Source organism: Gymnogyps californianus, chromosome 1, assembly GCF_018139145.2.
Source record: "Gymnogyps californianus isolate 813 chromosome 1, ASM1813914v2, whole genome shotgun sequence".
In the NCBI taxonomy this organism is placed as follows: Eukaryota; Metazoa; Chordata; class Aves; order Accipitriformes; family Cathartidae; genus Gymnogyps; species Gymnogyps californianus.
In genome coordinates, this window is record NC_059471.1 from 91,948,416 (window position 1) to 91,967,735 (window position 19,320).

At 35.1% G+C, this 19,320-nt stretch overlaps 1 protein-coding gene across 2 annotated transcripts in view; it reads right to left on the reverse strand.

Moving 5' to 3' along the window:
• DMD (dystrophin) overlaps nucleotides 1–19,320 on the reverse strand; it is a 922,027-nt gene that overhangs the window by 677,117 nt on the left and 225,590 nt on the right. For both annotated transcript variants that reach the window (XM_050904429.1, XM_050904437.1), the window contains exons 29-32: nucleotides 13,845–14,015; nucleotides 5,184–5,363; nucleotides 3,051–3,179; nucleotides 1,294–1,464 (exon numbers count right to left, since the gene is read on the reverse strand). In XM_050904429.1, coding sequence (XP_050760386.1) covers nucleotides 1,294–1,464; nucleotides 3,051–3,179; nucleotides 5,184–5,363; nucleotides 13,845–14,015 — 651 coding nt within the window. The remainder of the gene's footprint in view (nucleotides 1–1,293; nucleotides 1,465–3,050; nucleotides 3,180–5,183; nucleotides 5,364–13,844; nucleotides 14,016–19,320) is intronic.

Sequence of the window (19,320 nt, forward strand, 5' to 3'; positions counted from 1 at the left end):
CATCTTGACAAGCATCTTTTCCCCTTTCTTTGACTGAGCCCACAACATGCAATGCAAACAGTTAACCCACGATAAACCATCTACAGGCAGTCCCATTTTTCCCTAAGACAAGCAATAATTTCACACAATCCTATCAAAGGCTGCATCAGCCCTATATGCTTACAGCGTTGTGGAAGTGCAAGGTAAAACTGAGAAGGAAATCCAGACTGCAGATACCAGATGTTCAGAATAAAAACATCACACAACACAGTTGTTTGGGATTTGTGCCAAGACGTTTTCTGTCTACAGTTTGTACTCATGTAAGAAATAAGTGAGAAGCACACTGGAATGGCTGAAGTACTACTGATGGCCAATAGGAAAAAAAAAGATGACCTTTATTCATAGGACATATTCTTTTCTGTTCCAGAAATGAAACCTAAATAAACTCAAATATCCACAAAGAATATGCTGGTTACATAGGGTATTGAGCCCTGCGTGAAACCCAAACAACTAATGAAAACCATGTCTCTTTGCTTATGCTTTTTGCAAAGCTTATTTCCTGCTCTGCCACTGATCCTCTGTGCATTCATTTCCAGTGCTATTACAGTAGCTAGCAAAAATAGTTAAGATCAGGATCCATGCATTCCCATTATCCTATATACTAACTTGCATGGCTGCCTGCTTTAATCTGCTGAATAGCTCTCCGCAATAAAGGCAGCAAATACAATGGAGAAAGTACGTGGCTTATGTCCTTCCTCATTCCAATTCAGAAGTCACAACTTCGCTAAAAATTACCTAATCCATACTGAATTCAGATTCAGTAGTCAAACTAGTTGTACAGATGAGTAGCTGAAGTATAATTGATATAACCTGTATATGTATATATATCTATCTCTATCTCAAACTTGGTGAGTCACAGCCTCATGGGAAAAGACTGAATGCATTTAATAAAAAATTAGCCCTCAAAAGCCAATCTATATAAAAAAAAGGCTACTCATACTTTGAGAAGATTAAGAATCTTACTAATTCCCAGATGTTGTTCATTCTTTCTAAGTTAATGAACTAATCATTGTTACATTCATATAAAGTCAGTGAACACTTCTAATTGTGAAACAGTGAAAAAAGACCTTAATGCCAAAACCCCCAAACCTTCACACTTTAAAAAAAAAAAAATAAAATATTCTTAGGATCTACATTTTCTTCCTTTAAAAGCTTAGTTTTTGGAGAAACTGCAGCCCGCTATGTAGTTGTAATAGTGCATGTTATATAAACACCATTCTGTATGCATCGCCATATGGAAGCAAGTCCTCCTACCTTTCCACTCTTAATTCTTTGCGATATAGTTGCAAATCGCTGGTTGAGCTCTGACAGTTTAGGCTCTATTACTTTCCTGCAGTGATCTCCACGGTTTGTCATCAAGTCTACCGCCTGGTCACGCACAGAGTCCACCTTTGGATGCATATCATTCAGCTCAGCCTTTAAGCGCTACAGTCCGTGAGCAAGAGACAGGGCTTGAAGTTAGTAATAAATGCAAAGAGAGAGAAAGAGAGAGAGAGAGAAAGTGTGCAAAGGAATAGGGAGCAAAACCACAAAGCAAATTCAGATAATTATGCATGAGTGTGTAAATCCAGTAGAAATACATTAGATAACATTCCCACTCATATCCCTCAAATTTATAGCAGGAATGTATCTACATGTCTGTTTTACTATCTCCTAGAGGAAATTAATGGTGAACATTATTTCTAGGCAGGTTCTTATCTGCAATAATACAATCCTCAGCATATTTCAGGATATGCTAAATTATTTTATGTTCCTAAAGCTAGGAAGAGCTGCTAATTCATGTATTATGGAACTGGATGTATAGTTATTGCTTTCATTACCGTTCATGTCCGTAGCTGAGGCAGGGAAAAATGACCAGATGAAAACCAGTGGGAATTTCTTCTATAAATCTATCACAAATTTCACAAAAATGAGGGCAAATACCTTCTTCCTCTGCAATACTAATCTTAACAGTAGATCCCAGTATGGGCAGAAGCCAAAAAAGATAGCCAGGCATTCAGGAATCATAAACACAGTTGAGCATTAAGAATTACATTTCACTGTCTGTATGAAATGCCTTTGTGCAATACAAATATATATATACCTGTATTGATGGCAAAGATAATTGTACTTTGTACCTGATGGTGGCAAAATTGTTCATTCAACTACAAAAGTCTGTCCCATAATCCTGCTGAGATCAATGAGGCATTGATTTATGCTCTGCCTTGGAATTTGTAAAGTTTTTCTTTAGTAAATGGTATCATTATGCTAGTGTCAGCAACACAATTATGATTTTGATTTGCAAACTGTTCCTCAGATAGTATGTACTGACCATGGAGTTCAATACAAAGTAAAACTTCACACTGATTTCAGAAGAAAAAAAATCCATATAGATAATAATTTGAAGTTGTTTAATCTTAACAAAGAAGGTATTTTAAATGACATACTTTAAAATTCACATCTATCTTGCAAGTTAATTTTTCATCAGTTGGTCAAATGATGCAATGGCCCAAATAAAACCTTCTGATCAATACACTAACCCATTATTATACAGCTAGTTCACCATATAATATACTTGTCTGTGGTGTTGGTCTGGCATCAATGCAAACAGTGTTTATAGAATTAAAACAATCATATGACAGAGATATCAAATGCAGACACCATAGATATCAGAAAAGTATCACAGAAAAACAGAAAAGCAATTAAAAATGAGGAGCACAGAAAAAAATGGATTTTTTTCAACCACATGTGTTTAAGGAGTATTTTCCAGCAGCACATGTTTAATAAGCTGCTGTTCTACTCACCAGGAAGTCACCAAGACTTATAATAACATATCTGATTTTACTTCTGCAGGGATTTAACTTTTGTAATGCAGTGTAAATTTATTAAGTAATCTACAAGCTGCCAGAGGGTAGCTTTATCACAGAAAAAAGGATGTTAATCAATTTGTGACACCTTTCAAAATACACTAGTTTTGACACAGTCCTTTTTAGAATAAAGTTAATGCTTTCTAGAAAATCACTTTTTTTTACCTTAAGAATTTCCTCTTTTTGCTGGGGTTTTTGTTTATCAGATTCATCCAACAGTATTTCAGCACGATACATCCAAGTTGTGACATTAGCTACATTCTGATCAAAAGCCTCCATGTGCTTTTGATATTCCTGTATGTGGAAAAGGTAAATACTGCATACAAAAAAAGTAATCAGAACTGAAATAATAGCCATAATTATGCCAACTGTGGCAAACATGCATACATTATGAAATGAAGCTTGTTTATTTTACACAGTAACTGCTTGTTTTGTGAAGGATAGAATCTGTTGTTTGTTTGCTCTCACTTTAAATGTTGAGTTTCTTTAAAAAGACATTCTAGGAGAGAGAGAGAAGCTTCCAAAGTGACAGGCAGGAGAGTGATCAAGTCACAGTAAGACACAGGTGTCTGCAGCTCAGCCAAGCTGCTCAGAGCCAGACCTACCGCAGGTAGAAAGAAGAGTTTCCCAAGAACCAGGTACAGAACTCATTTTGGAAAGCCACTAAGTTGATTGAAACTCAGATGGTAAAAAGGATGCACTTGCAAAGTCACAATCAAGAATGCGAGCTTTGTATCTAAAACTCTTATTTACATTTCATTTAACTTCTCTGCTTTGAGACTGTGCTTTTTAAAAAGCTATTCTAGTTGATATTCTGATAAATCTTTTTTTCTCTCCTTAATTTGAAAATATTTCTCTTTTTTGGTGAGCTCACTAAAATGAGGCCTATGCATATCCACACAATACAGATGTGTACCACACACCTGAGATCAAAGATTTTACTCATCCTTTTGGCCCCCAAATGTATGTACCTTTGTTTTACACTGTTCTAAAATCAGTAAAAGACCAAGTCCCTCTCTTACACCTTTTTATCATGGGTTGTAGTAAATATTAACAAACGAATCCAAAGCAGAGAAAGAGAGAAAGTAGAGGAATACATAACTACACCAGTCTATAAACTCCACTATATATTTTTTATAATCAGTTCCACATTGAAGCTGAACACCTACATCATACTGAATGAAATGCTTAAGTTTTCCAGATAGAACAGACACAACCAGATGCTTTCACTTGTATACTGCAGACAGCCGAAGAAGCCCTGTAGTGATGCTGTATATCCGTCGCAGAAGCATTCGTAATGTAGCCACACAGACTCTAGTGGAGTTCTAACACATCAAGCTCTGAAAATTCATGATAAAGGTTAACACACCCCTGAGAACCACTTCAGTTTCTCTGGGTTGAAACTGCATTCCCATGCTCTCAGCAACAGAAACAGCATACAAGATTTCCCAAAGCATTCTGGCAGCCCAATGGTTAAGACCCCTCTGTGTTTAAGGGTTCAAGCTGTCATCTCTTCATGACAGAATGAATTTTAAGGGAGAATATAGTTATGTGACTATCAGCAGTTCGAAGCAGCTGGGGCTGAGGATCCTGAATCTGTATCAAATGTGTATTAGGGATTTTACTTTCGAATAGGCTTAATCTGGTCCCCTTAAGTAATTATCCCCACCGAAACATGCACTATAAAACTATCCAAAGGAGGATCATGCAGTTCTGAAAGACCAAATCATAGTTCTTGAGCACATCAGGTGTGCACCCTGAGCAGAGCTTCTGATTTAGTTGCCTCTGAAATGAATCTAGTTCACACACACCAAAGCTACCCTGTGGACCAAACCAACATGCAAGCAGGGACTTACTTCCCAACTGTACTATCCCAAACAGAAATGTTAATGTAGCCAAAAGCAGCTGAAGTTGCTGCTATCAATACTAAGACTTACTCAACTTATTTGACTATTTCTTTCACTTCATTCATATTCAAGTAGTCTAGGTCCTTGGGGAGAAACTGCATTTCACTTATTAGGAAAAAAAACCCAACAACAAAACAGTCCAGGAACTACTGAGGCAGACAGGAACGGGAAGCGCTAACAATCAAGACTCCACAGAGCCATCACTCTGTCTGTAAGCAGTCAGATTCTTAAAATACACACAATGTACTAAACAACAGTCAATCTGATTATCTGTGTACCTATGTATTCAATAAGTGTAGGCCAAGACACCAGAAAAAGCACTCGTATAAGGCTGAGCACCTATGACTGGGCACCAACATTTCCTCTCTGTGAACAAATGCATTTTCCTTACCAGTAACAGATTGAACCATTCCTCAGCGCGTGAAGTTACTGCTATCCAATTACTGTTCAGGAGGCTGAGTTTATCCTCCACTAGACTTTCCTTTCCTTTCAGCACTGTCTTCAAATTCTCTCCTAAATCACTGATGCTCTTAAGATGGGCCTGGTGTTTCTCAATCTCCTTCCGTGTTGCCTACATGAGCAGAATAAAAAATAAAAGTTCAGGAAATTAAAAATTCTCCACAGTAAGAGGATGAAATATTAAAACAGCTAGTAAGTTCATACTAGAACACACACTCTTGCTTCCTATAGGAAGGGAAGGCATTCTGTGAAGAACAGTAAGTAAAAAGCAAATTGTTCCTCTTTAGCTCTGATAAAATTGTAAATGTTCTTCATATTCTCACCATCTTTTTTGGTAATAGTTTCATTTTAAAAAGTGTGAATGATCTCTCATTCCAGTGTTCAAAATATAGTTTTAATACTTAATTATTAAACAAGAATCCACATTTTACAATATTTATATTGCAATGTTTGAAGTTACCTTGCATATAATAAAATGGCATAGTTATCAAATAGCACTTAAAGCTTAATGGGACATTAAATAAATGGGACAATAATAAGGCATCATGATGACATCTTAAGACGTAGAGAACTCAATTGAAAATACTCTAGTGAAATATTTTAATATTCCTTTAATATTTTTCAATGCGATCTTTTTCAGCAGAAACCATGTTCTTCTCTCCTGTTAGATTTCTTGTTTCCTAACTGTAGAAATGCATCTTTTCATTACATTCACTTGGGATTTCACTCTGCGAACTAAAATACTAAAATAAGCTATTGTCCATAGCACCTCTAAGCTTGAATTGACTAAAATACACATGCAGCGCTACAAGATCAGATTTCCAGCATCTCCTCCCACTATTATCTTACCTTATATAAATAGATTTAAATGATGTGTAAGGTCACATAATCCACTCATTATTCATGTCTTAATATTTGTTGCAACATGCAAGAAGTCTAACAAAAGGAGCAAATCCCAACATATTTAAATAACATGTAAAAAAGCAGGAATTTAATACTAAATACTGAGAAGACATAATGCAGAGTATAATCTTACTGAATACTCAAGGAGAGGCACAAATTCCTTACACCTAATATCACATATAACCAGTTTTATAAGAGAAATTTATCTGAGCTCCTTGGCACCCGATAGCAATGATCCAGGCATATATGATCTCTGCTTATAAAATAAAGCTCCAACTAGAAATGAAGTGGTCCAAACTGAACACAAACAGAAGTAAATTAGGAGAAAAGTAAGAATCACTGGTTTCCAGAGACATTGATTTCTCACAGATAACTTGAATACACTAAAAGAAGAACCACTTCTAATCAAACCACAATCACATTTCTTCCATCTCAGGATCAACACTATCAATGCAGTAGAACTACACCTTTATCTCCTCCATGCTATCACACCTCTCAAGGTCACACATCAGTGTGATTTTGTTGATGATGTGTTGTTAGGTAAAGTAGAATTTTCAGTTTGCAATAAAGACAGTATAGAAATTATTCTTTTTGGTACAACACAATCTTAATAGTGCCTCCAACTTACTTAGCATATGTTATGCTTAAAGCAGCACCTCGCTTCCTATGCTTAACAGAATTAATGATCTAATTTTGTAATGTTATTTCACAGAAAAGGTTGGACACTTGCATTTCATGTAAATATGAGAAATTTTCCACATTCTACCAATTTTATCAAATACAGAGGATTTGTAATAGAACCAAGACATGATTAATGCAAATTATTAACTATAAACTACAGAATTATAGAATTTGAAATGGAGAGTTTCAAATGTCAACAAGTTCTTGTCAGATTAAAGGAAAAACATGCCCTCTTCTAGTACAATTTTATCTGTTTCACAGCAGGTACAAAATGTGATCATAAAAAAGAATAACACAAAGAATATAATTTACCTCCAACTCAGGATGGAAAATTTTGATCAGCTTTATTACCTTTTCTGAACAATTTACTTTCATTTGGAAAAGAATCTCTGAAGCATATTTACTATGGATTGTAGTTTCCTTTGTATTTTACATGTATGAAAACTCAGACCAGTCTTGGGCTATATAGAAATGTAAACAGACAGATTGAATAATTAAATGTCTATTAAATAAAACTGTTACCCAAAAGCTGGATGTATAATTCTCCATGTGTAACAAAAAGTGTAACAGTGCTTTGCCTGATCCCAGGAGTTGTTCCTTTCAAAGTAAAGAAATAATGTAAACCAAAGACTAGGTGCACCTCAGGGCAATATGAATATTAACATTCCTGTGTATTAGCAAGTAAAGGACATAAATAACCAATGAGATAAGTAAACAATCACACTTCCCCCCACCTTCTTAAAAAAACACTGAGGCCTTCAACACAACATCAAAGTGAAAAAGCCATCTTCCGCAATACTTTGAATCTCAATTATTCAAAGTTCTTATGTATAAAATCCTGGACCCACTAGAATACAGTTGAAGAACTAGCAGAGTCTGTAAAGACAGCGAGATTCCACACTGTGTTATCAGCTAGGACCTCCTCCATATGATATAATGTGTACTAGGTAAACTAACAACTTTTTTTCAGTTCTTTCACAACTTTGATAACACTTTTGTTTTTTTTTAATTTGACATTTCTTCATTACGTTCTTCAGAATTCTCTTTCTCTTTCATTATTACTAGACAGTGACAGTTTACATATACTTCATCCATTGCAATATAACAGATAGCATTGGTAAATCTTTTGTAATAAAAAGACAAAAGAACTGCTATTAATTTAACAACACTATGTAAAACAGATAAAAAATATGTCATGATCCCAGGATACAACTAGGATTATTTCATTAAAACTCAGGGAATGGCTTTCAAAATCTGCTAATTTTTGAAGAGCAAGTTCCAATATTCAGTGAATTGGCCTTCACTCATCACCTTTCCCTGTATGTTCTTGGGAAATAGAAGAGCATATTTCAAAACTAAGGGAAAAAACTCAGCCCTGCTGGATTTAAACTCCCTTTTGGTTGCCTTAACATGAGATTGCATTTCAGCTGTGCAGTTTATTTGAAAATGTGTAAGAAAGATGTAGAATTTTAATTTTAACTACAGAATCAAAAGTGTTAGCTGTGTAATTTAAGAATGACATTTAAAACATCTGATGCCTTACAAAAACAAACCCCAAAATCCCAAACACCTCCACAATGGGTACAATATGAAACATTAACAAATAAAGTGGTGAAACTCTTCCCAGAAGGACTAGGCGATTTATACATTTTGATTTTGTGTGTTTATCAGGATGAAACTATGTAACATAAATAAAATATATAAACATGTTAGAAGCTGGGAAGAAGCTAATTTGCTGATGCAATCTCACATGGCATTTTGGGGGAACAGAAATACGTAAATAAAAGGTTGACCTAAGTATTATAACACCCAGAATTCAGTTGCAGCTGTGAAAATTTGTCAGCAATGTTCAACAGTGTTTTAAAACAGATTACATTCACTCTGCTATTTGTCATTATAGTCAAATTATGACATTCACTTTTTTTTTCCTTAGGACTACTATATTTATTTATAAAACAAAAGTTTATTCAGGTGTGTATTACCTGTTAGAAGACAAAGGTTCCATAAATACTTTCAGGAAAGACAGCACCATTAAAATGTGTATACAAATTATACAGATTATATTAAGGAGAGATGTGTATATACATGGTCATCTCTTCTTTACATATGCCTCCATGTAGGATCACATCTACTAGCAGATACAAGAGTTAAAGACAATGGCAATCTCTCCATTCAAATTGCTGTTCAAGTTTCTGTTAGACAGAATTCTGAAATGTCTCTTTGGAAGAAACTCCTGTACTTCCACTTTTCTGAAGTATCAGTTATGGCTATTTGGTACAGGATACCGCAACGGAAATTCTTTGACCCAAAAAATTCGTTCATATTTCACTGAATGAAATCTTTCCTTAGCTTTTAAAGGAACTATTATACTTTTCTCGCTTGCGTTTCTCAGAAAAATGCTGATAGCTTGCCTTAATCAAAACTGGGAGATCACATCACCACTGAACGCCCAGGACCTGAACACGTCCAAGAGAAATGGCACCTAGGTTCCCGGCACCCAGGAAATGAAAGCAATCAGACAGATCTTTCTTCTCTGTCAAAACTCTGCATGCAGAGCATACCTCAGGTGACCAGTTTGTAGTTTATGGAGGTTTGTAGTTGCATACAATAGTATTTTACCTATTTTACATATGGATCCATAAGATGACAGGATGAATCTTGTTAGTATAAATAAATGCAGTTCCCTGTGCAGCCATGTACACTTTGAGTGGGATTCACAGCTCGCTCTCTGACCCCACTATACTGTGGCATACTCTTTATCTATCAGTTTACTAACAAATCCTGCCGGGTTTGTTTTGGTTTTTTTACTTGATGTTTCATAAGGGAGTGAAAATCATAACCTCCTTCGCATTAGCAAATACTAACTAGGAATGAATTATGTTTGAAAACAGAAGCTACATAGGAATGGCTTTTTCTGAGGACGTGCTGCAGAGGGTTTCTGAGCTATACTTTATAATGATAAAACTACCATGTATCAAGTTGAACTGCTGACGTTTTTTCAAACAAACCAGAATTGTGACTAAACGCAGAGGATAATATTTTAATTGTGCTGGTTATTAACATATGTAGATTAAAAAAATTCAACACCAACGAATGACTGAAGAAAAGTTCTGTGTGCCTCCACACCGCTTGTACGCTGTCAATTACTCAGAAGTAATCTTTGCAATTTGACCCTCTCTAAAAGATACTAGTTAGGTGGCTCCGCTCTCTCTGGTGGGATTACAGAATTAATCAGAAGCTGACATTATGGCCTTCTCAGTGGCTGATTATACATATTTATTTGTTTATTCACAGCATATCTTTTATTTTTATTGCGTTCTGGCCAGTGACTATGAATCAGTTGACACAATTTTCAGATCATTTTCTTTTACTGATTTTACTGACAGGGAATATGTTGCTAAATGTGTTAGCTAATGTAATTCTAAGTACTTCAAGTCAACTTTATACTCACTGGTATTATACGCTGTGCTAAAATATAACATTAAAGCACCAGCAGACTCATACTGCTGATAGTAGGGAGTGATACAGAACTTTTCCTGATAATACCATCTGCCATTTCCTTTTTGAGAACACGGTTTCCTGGCAATCTGATTCTTATCAGGACAGTTCCTGATTAAAAGATAAATAAACCCCGCAACGGTTAATGTCTTCAGTGACAAATATGTTCACTAACTCAGACTTCTAATTATAAGCGGATTTCTAATATACAATGTTTAATGACTATCTTTCCACCCGCATGTCATTTTTCTTATCTATTATAACAGAACTGAATTCAAATGGAAAGATTTAGCTTGTCTCTACTGAGTAAAAAGGCAGGATTTACAGTCGTCAGTATATTGCCCATCTCATTTCACATAACTCAGCCAAGTTTTTGTTCCATCCTTAGAAAAATTCTAGACATGAACAAATAAATAACACCCTTTCTTGTCCAGATTAATGCTATGTTTCATTAATGTCATTTCCTACTCAAGATGGACATTTCTTTTTATTTCTAGGTGTTTATACCTTGAAGATAATATTCACATGTATGGGTTTTTTTATTCTAACCTCTATAATTATCTTTGAGACCCTCTGAGTTCTTTTCACTTTTAAGAAGTCTTGGGTACTGAAAATGAATTAGAAAGAAGTGCAGTAATAAATATAACTGCTTCCTTGTGCTGTGAAGAAAAAAGATTGTGAGCTCTCTGCTTAGTTATATTGACAGCAGCACACATCCAATTTTCAGTTCATTCACACTGAGTTCTCTTCTCTCCCCTTCCATTTTCCATCTTAGTTTTTCTGAAGATTTTCCTCACAATGGGGCTGGGCTTAATTCATCTCCCAGTGCATTTCATTAGATCGGTTACTGTCTTTGGCAGCCTGCTTACCCGGGAAGTCCGAAGTCCAAAGCCCAAAGCTGCGACATTAAGATACTGTGAGGACCTGGTTCTGGGGACTGAATTATTGATGTACGATTCTGTATGATGCCTCATTGAAATCCACATAGGAGTGTCAGTATTGTACTTATTTATGAAGTCCTCACAAGAATTTTAAAGTGTCCAGGATAACATGCAGCAATTCCTACCTCTTAGCGGGAGCAGATTCTTTAGGAAAAAGTATACTCACTTCACATAATTTCTGCAAATACTTACATTTGGAAGGCTAGGATTTGCCACTTATACTTTCTGTTGGATTGCTCAAAATTAAAAGTCTGCTTATATTTCTGTGAATATTGGTTTATATTTCCTAAAGAGAATCTTAACAGAGGAATTCTGAAAGCCACTCACTCGGTACGTACATACTTCAACAAGAGGCAGCTGCCCTCATCCAAAGTTGTTTGTTTATTCTTATTTTAGTGATGAACCGACTGAAGGAGAAGAGCTGAGGTACTATATGAGGTTAGACTGCAGTGAAAGCTTTGGGCAGGATTTGAAGCCAAAATAGGCTTTTTACCAGTTTTTCCTGCAACCCTTTATGTATCAATTCCTTGTGAGAATTCACAATACTCAATGGCGTTCCTTAAGATTAGTAGGTGGAGTGGTTCCCGTTTGATATATTTTTCATGTTAATATTTCTTATTTTAATTAGTTCTTGTTACCTTTTTTTATTTTCATAAGACAAAAATATGTTGTATTTGTTGTAGAAAGTGTAACATGTAACAAGGACTTCCCACTGTGTAACTGCACTGATCATCAGGCTTTAGGTTCTAATTATGCAACTTCTGAAGCATTAAAGTTCATATCTAACAATTAAATTATATTAAGGACAAATCTTTCTATTTAAACTGCTGTGAACTTTCCTGAACATGCATGCAGGAACATAGTGTCCATTTCTGTTTCCGTAGAACTGTACTGTGTAGTTTAACACCACCAAAGATGATTTTTATTTTCATGACTGGGTAAATGGACTGAGTAACTGGCAGGTTAGTTTGCGGGCATTAAACCCATACGATTGTCTAACCCATCTCTTAAAAATCTGACACTTGTCCTTTATTATGAGTGTTAAGATCACAATGTCAATCAAAAGTAATGAGAGGAACTGCACAGACTTTACTGTAGGAAAAGCAGCAAGTGAAAATGAGAGAACATCAAGCAGCAATGGGTTTTTTAGGGATCGAGGTTTTGATTTGAAAGTCAAAGCAGCAATAATCAAAGCAGTAATTGTGAGATAATAATAGCAAAAGTTGATCTTTATGTATTTTTGGATACTACTTTTAAAATATTGTCATTCTTAGAGATGGATGACCAAAAAAACCCCAATTCCAAACCTCACAAAAGACTTGTAGACTTTCTTTTTATTGTTATTAGTTTGTAAATCATCAGTGCATTTCAAGGCTAAAGACATTTTATCAAGCTCAGAAGCTTGAAAGGGGCAGTTAAAGACAAAAAAAACCAAAACAAAAAACCAAACCACAAACCATACTTTACTCCAGTGCCTTTAATCTGCACAGCCTTTAAAAAAATTAGTAAAGTTGCCTGTGTATTATTCATGACTATTTCTATAATGCATGGTAAAACTGGTAAAATGTTTAAAGGATTCTTCCTATTAAACAAAGCAGAAGTGGTAAATTTTTGCACAAAACCCCAATACTGTTTGGGGGGTGGTGGTGTTTTGTTTTGAAATTATATAGGAACACTTATCCAAAATGCTGCTGGCTGCACATAATTATTTGAAATTTTGAAGCTTTGGATAATGTTGAGCATAGTTTTCTCTAAAGCACAGATTTTGGTATGTGTGTACAATGATGACATGGTTTGTTTATGTTCTGAGTTAGACTGGATCTTTATTATGTATGCAGAATATAAACTACATTAGCTAGTGTTGAATGATACTGTGCTAAGTCTTAACACCACACGGAGATATGCAGTTTGATGTAGGACTCTTGCATTCCTCAGTGATTCTGTAAGACATTTATCTAAACTGTGGCACATGTAATCCTGAGGAAAGTTTCATTTTAGGTGTTAAGTTTTAACCTAAAATAAGAGTTCAAGGTGAAGTCTCATGGAAGTAAGAAGCCTCCTGAATGAAAACAAATGAGCTACAAATCAAAAAGGGTAAGAAAACAAATATCCCACCTCCTGGCTGCTACCTGAACATGTGGAATATATAGTATTCTGACATCCTTAATCTTTCATCCACTGGAGCTGTTTTACTGTTTAATACTTTTTTAATCAGGAGTAGAATGGGATGAGAGAGAAAGGGATGTTTATTTACATGGATCTCTATTTACATGGATACTGGATGGATAATTCATATTACTCCGAAAAATGAAATTCTAACTTTAAATTCATCTCAGTGAAGATTACTGCAATACGAAGGTGAATTGTGCTATTGATGTATGCAGACACAAGATGGTTTAAACTTTTCTGAGCATTAATGTTAGGGTGAGATAATGCCATAACAGTTACAAAGTTCCACTAATTAAAGCACCAGAATTTTTATTCTCTTTCTTTATCAAGAAAGAAATCTATCTTTCTGTAATATGCATAAACTGAGCTATATAAAGGTACAGTGTGTGTTACATTGTTACCTTGCCCCAGGCAATTTCAGCATCCAAATTGCTAGGCATCCCCTGCACAGCTGATCTCTTTGTCAGTTCTGCATCTGTCGCTGCAAGCCATTCTGTCATAGCATTAATTTCTTTTCGTAGCTTCCGGGACAATTTCAAGCATTTCTCTAATTCTTGCTTTTTTTCTGTCACCTGCAGAAAGAAAACATGTGTTTCTTAACTCTTCAGTCAAACAGGTTTAGTGATTTTTATACACCATTTTCTATATGCCACTTTTCTATAAAAGCTTAACTTGCAATTTCACAAGCCAAGTTGCACTTTTAATATAGTTATGTCTTGCCTTAGTTCTCTCAATATCTGTAATTTTGCTGCTAGAATGCAAACACCTACAAGAAAAATATGTGCACATTGAGTTTGAACTAGCAGCAGACCTCTGCAAACCTCCTCCTCTGTTTTGAAGTCATGCATAGCAAATTAATTTGGAACAATTGAATTAACAGGCTTTCCTCAAGAAACAAAATAGATGTCAAAACCCTTCAAAGAGTATATTTTCATATAGATGGCAATATAGTGATATTGAATCCTCAAGGTTTTTTCTATGTAGCTACACTACATAGAAGAAAAAAATTCTCTGCCAAAGAAACCCCAAAATCTTGAAACGCAAAAGTCACTGAACGATGTCAAACTAAGGCAGCACAGTTTACTTTTAAGTTTTTAATTTTCTGAATGTTTTGGACGTGAAGTACTGTGGACAATCTCTGTTTTATTTGTCAAGTTCTTTTAAGCATATTACATGGTACCTGGAAGGAAGGCTGAGTATTTATGTAGTCTTGACTGTCTTACCCTGCATTTTGGTGTAACCTGGAGGAATAGGGGAAATACAATCTTCCCTGCAAGCCCCTGAGCATATTCAGGGAGAGAGAGAGAGAAGGTTCCACACACTTAGTAGAGAAGGCAGAAGAGTAAATGAAGAGATCTCAGATGGGAACCTACACCACAATAGACATTAGGTAACTAGTAGTTAGAAAATACAAATTAATAAATTATGTTGTGCTGAAGTTTAAAAAAGCCCAACCAAAGAAGGTGGAATAAAAGTGTTCCATAGGTCACTAATATTTAAAAGAAATTACTAATTACCTTGCATGTCAATTAGTAATCAAGTGAGACTGTAGCCACTGATTTTTACTTAAGTATTTTTAAATAGAAAATAATTGTCTACAGTAGTGTTAGGTATCCAAAACTGGTATCAGTACCTACTAAAACTATTTTGGGCTTTGACACTGTTTGAGTACAAGTAGTGGCACAATGATCAAATTGATTCCTAGCTCTACTGCCAAGGAGAGTTTGAGGTTTTAAAATGTAATAGGATGTTACGAGGTTAGGTACACGGCTTTTGCTATCCCTGAGTAAACAGATCAGATTTGCCCAGGGAATAAGCAATAAAGTGTCCCTGATCATATATTATCACTCTGTAGAGGCTTACTACTAAAGTCTCAGAACATTTCTTCTTCAGTGAATATGCTTTATGTGCTTTCTTTTATACCATATTTATTAAATGAGACCTCAGAACTTACAGTCAGGCCAGGACCATAAAACTCAGCTTTTTAGAGCTCCATTCACACATGGAGCGAGGAATTCACACATGTGTTTCACCTCTTCTTCTGATGAGTATTACTAGTAACTGTAAATAACTATTTGCAGGTGCTTAGCAGCAATACAATGCAAAGTGCACTACCCTAAGCATGATTGCCTGTGTAAGAATTCTAAACACCCAGTATACTATAAATGAAGTTACTGATACATACCCAAACAATATTTGTGTTGCTATGTACATCTCTAAATTCTGTATGTAATATCAATAATACTACACTATTTCCATATACATCGTATACATCCAGACGTTACTGATTAATCAGTTTCTGTTTGTACTTCAAATGTAAAGATGTATTTCTAAAGAAAAATAGGAAACAGTGCCCTCTAAAGGCCTTCTGTATCATAAAGTGATTTTAAACGTACTATCTCCATAAATTTTCTCTATATTTTAAAGGTATTTTAGCTATGTTAAATAGTTTACTCACAAGAATTCTTGGATGTAATAAATAAAAGCAAAATGAGAACAGCTGGTATTTAAAGCAAAAGAAAGGTATTTTACAGCCTTTTAGTCTTACAGCCAAAAATTCCTGTGCAGCAGTGGGATTGTGAAGAAAGACCTGACCTTGTAAAATAATAGCCCCTACTGCACGCAATGCCCTTAGGAGAGCAGCAAGAACATTATTACTGCCACTTTCTTTTAGAGTCCAGCTCCCTGTTCTGATGAATTACCATAGAGAGATTGGACACAACTATGCTACAGGCCCTACCTCACAGCCACTCACAGCTAACAAACTACCTAAGCTGTAATATAGTTGTTTGCGTGTATATATGTATATGTGCTTGTGTCAGAGAGAGAGAGAATATGGGCAAATGAATGCATAAGCAAGCACAGGCATCGGATATTTATCATAAATGCAACCACTACACCATGATACTCAAATGACATTTTCTTTTCTTGCAATTTCATCTCAAAGCTATTTACACTGAGACCACTGCTAAATTTTCAAAATTATCATTCATGCTTTTAAGGCATATTTGGCTAAAAATAAGGGGCAAAACTCGATGGTCTGAACAGACAAAACTCATTCCTAGACCAAATAGAGATTTAAGGTCTGATACTACCCAAGCAATTAGGACTATTCACAGGTATTTATATCCATATGTGTAAATGCTAAAAAAAAAAAAGGAACAAATGAAAAAAAGCCCTCACACCTTCCTCTTCTTAAGGAGATTTTCTAGGCTCAGAGAGTCTAAAGTTATGATACCTAAAATATATAGAAAAACCACGGCATGTACAGAAATTATCAGAAATTATAATAATTTTCCTGTCCTTTTGAGAGCACAACACTTCAGCATTGTTCAACATGTTTAAATTAAACCATTCCATATGCTTAAAAATGTGCTTAAGGATTGTTTTAAATATGGAGGACCTCCTGAAGCAGTACATATGAAATCACACAAGTGAGTCTATGCTTGAAGATGTGTATTTCCCTCAGACAATACACTTCAGTCCTGAGACTTACTGTTAGTTATAACGGTTATCAGTTTTCTCTTAACAAGACTTTGACTCAATGCAATCAATTAGGGCTGATAATGGCTAACTGATTCTTTTAGTTCTATATCTCTGGGCTTTTGTGACTCTCTCTAAAACTGTTAACTACCATGCTACGTAAAAGTAAATGTGAGAAATTACATCTAGGACAACAAAGCTAAACACAGCACTGCAGATTTTTGAGACATGTTAATTTGCAATATGGCTCACTTCAGATCACTAATGGCTTCCTAATGGCACATTTTATCCCTTTATTAGTTAAGAGAGGTTTCCTATAACAATGGCACCTGTCTGCTGTTACATTAAACATAATGTAGGAATAAATGCTACAGTCCTTTCTAAAATAATGGAGAAACCAAATATATTATCTAATCTCAAATGATAGCTATCCACACCTTAATGAAGCAGACTCTTCAGTTTTCCTGATGCTCAAAAGATTGATGTCTCTTAATACCTTTATTTTCTAGCAAGAGAGAACTGTTTTAATTCAGGTTCCCAAATGAATATCATCTCTGTCAAAAGTAACGTAACTCTTACTGTTTTACTGTACAGTAGTCAGTGAGGCTTGATTATTATTATGTGTTTAAACCATATACTGACTCTCAGTATTACCATGGGCTCATTTTCCTAGCTAGTAATAATTTATGGTTTTAATAATTTATAATCTGACAAAATAAAGAATTTGCATTTTGCTCTGTTTCATATATTTGAAGTGTATAAATTTTAGAAATAAACAGACAGCTATATCTGTCATTCATAATCTTCATTCAGCCAGTTACAGCACCAAATTTCCTCTAATCCTACAGTTTTTAGAAGTTCTGTGGATAGTTCTAATGAGGGCAAGAGGAAGGAAGCAGTAATGAAAGATAGTTGTTAATTGAATTATTTGCATGAAGTCTTCTTTAGGACAATGCCACAACTCCTCTTCAGAGCTCAAAGGTCCTTGTAGAGCATTGTACTTCAGGAGCAGGCAACACACTCCATAGATAATGCAGACCCAGAATAAAAAGCCTTTAGGGATTGATGTACAATTTTTTTCTCAATCATAATCTTGTTAATATTGGCTAGTAGTCTGTCTTTCCTACTGTCTGTTTAGTTGACTTTTAGGAAAAATTGAGTAAACAAAACATCTTCCTGTTGGGAAGTGTAACAGCATTTAAGTGTATATGAATCGATAAAAAAATAGATGATGTATAGATGGAAATTTTACACAAGCAATGACAGCACTAAGGAAATTAATAGGGATCGATTCTACAAGGTTAATTATATATAAATAACTTATCATTGGCATCATAAGGTAAAAGTTTGCCACATTTTGAGAACTATTTGTCTTTTTCTGCAGGTGAAGCCAAGATTATATAAAAGAATATTGGGAAAGTATTCATGTAGTCCTCCTAATCATATGCCGACATTCACTAAGTAGTCAAACTGAGTACTGTATAAATATCAGATTTAAAACAAACAAACAAACAAAAGTTGTATTCCAAGGCAATATATTCCTCATTACAGAACTCAAAGGTGATGATTTGCTTTTGCCCAGCATGAAAAATTGGATAATCCCTATGGAATGGAGGATGACAAATGACTAAATTCTAAACAAGGGTTCGCTGGTATCTGAGATGTATAACAATGGGACAGTTATTCCACATACTGATAACTAAACAGTATTCTGTGTGGCTTATATATTAAGATACAGTGAAAAGGTAAGTCAGGGTTGTACATGACATTTAAACCAGGGAATGGTTATGACAATAACTGAACACATGTGTAGTCAAGACTGCAGAAGCAGCAAAGCGGAGTGGTACACAAATGCCTCCTGAGTAAAGCTGCAGTAGCAAGAATTTTTGGTCAACAGGTTTTTGAACAGCAACATGGAAATGATGTACTTAAAGATCTGTACAGTCAGAGGCAGAAGGAAATGAAAAGGTAGAATTCTCTCTTTTATGAAGTAGCTCTTTAAGTAAAACGTGAAAAAAATCACAAACAAAATCTAAGTATTTTTCTGACCTGAAGTGTTTTGAAACAAGTGACTGTTTGAGGCATTAAAATGAAACATCCCCCTCTGACCCCTAAAAAACAATGAACTAGTAGAAAAAAATAAATTAAAACATTAGTAAAGTATAATTTTAAATTGTAATAGGAATTTTATGTTTTTCTAGAAGGTTATTTTTTCTCAGAGCAACTGAATAGCCATCCTGATGACTGCCTTTGCCTCCATTCTTTCTGTCCCACTGTTTAGAAAATGTGAGGGCCTTGAAAGGAACCAATAAAAACCCCCATTTACTTAAGATACCAAGATTATTCTTCACTTTGCCAGTTAAAAAGAGGGCATAGTTTTGTATTAAAAACACA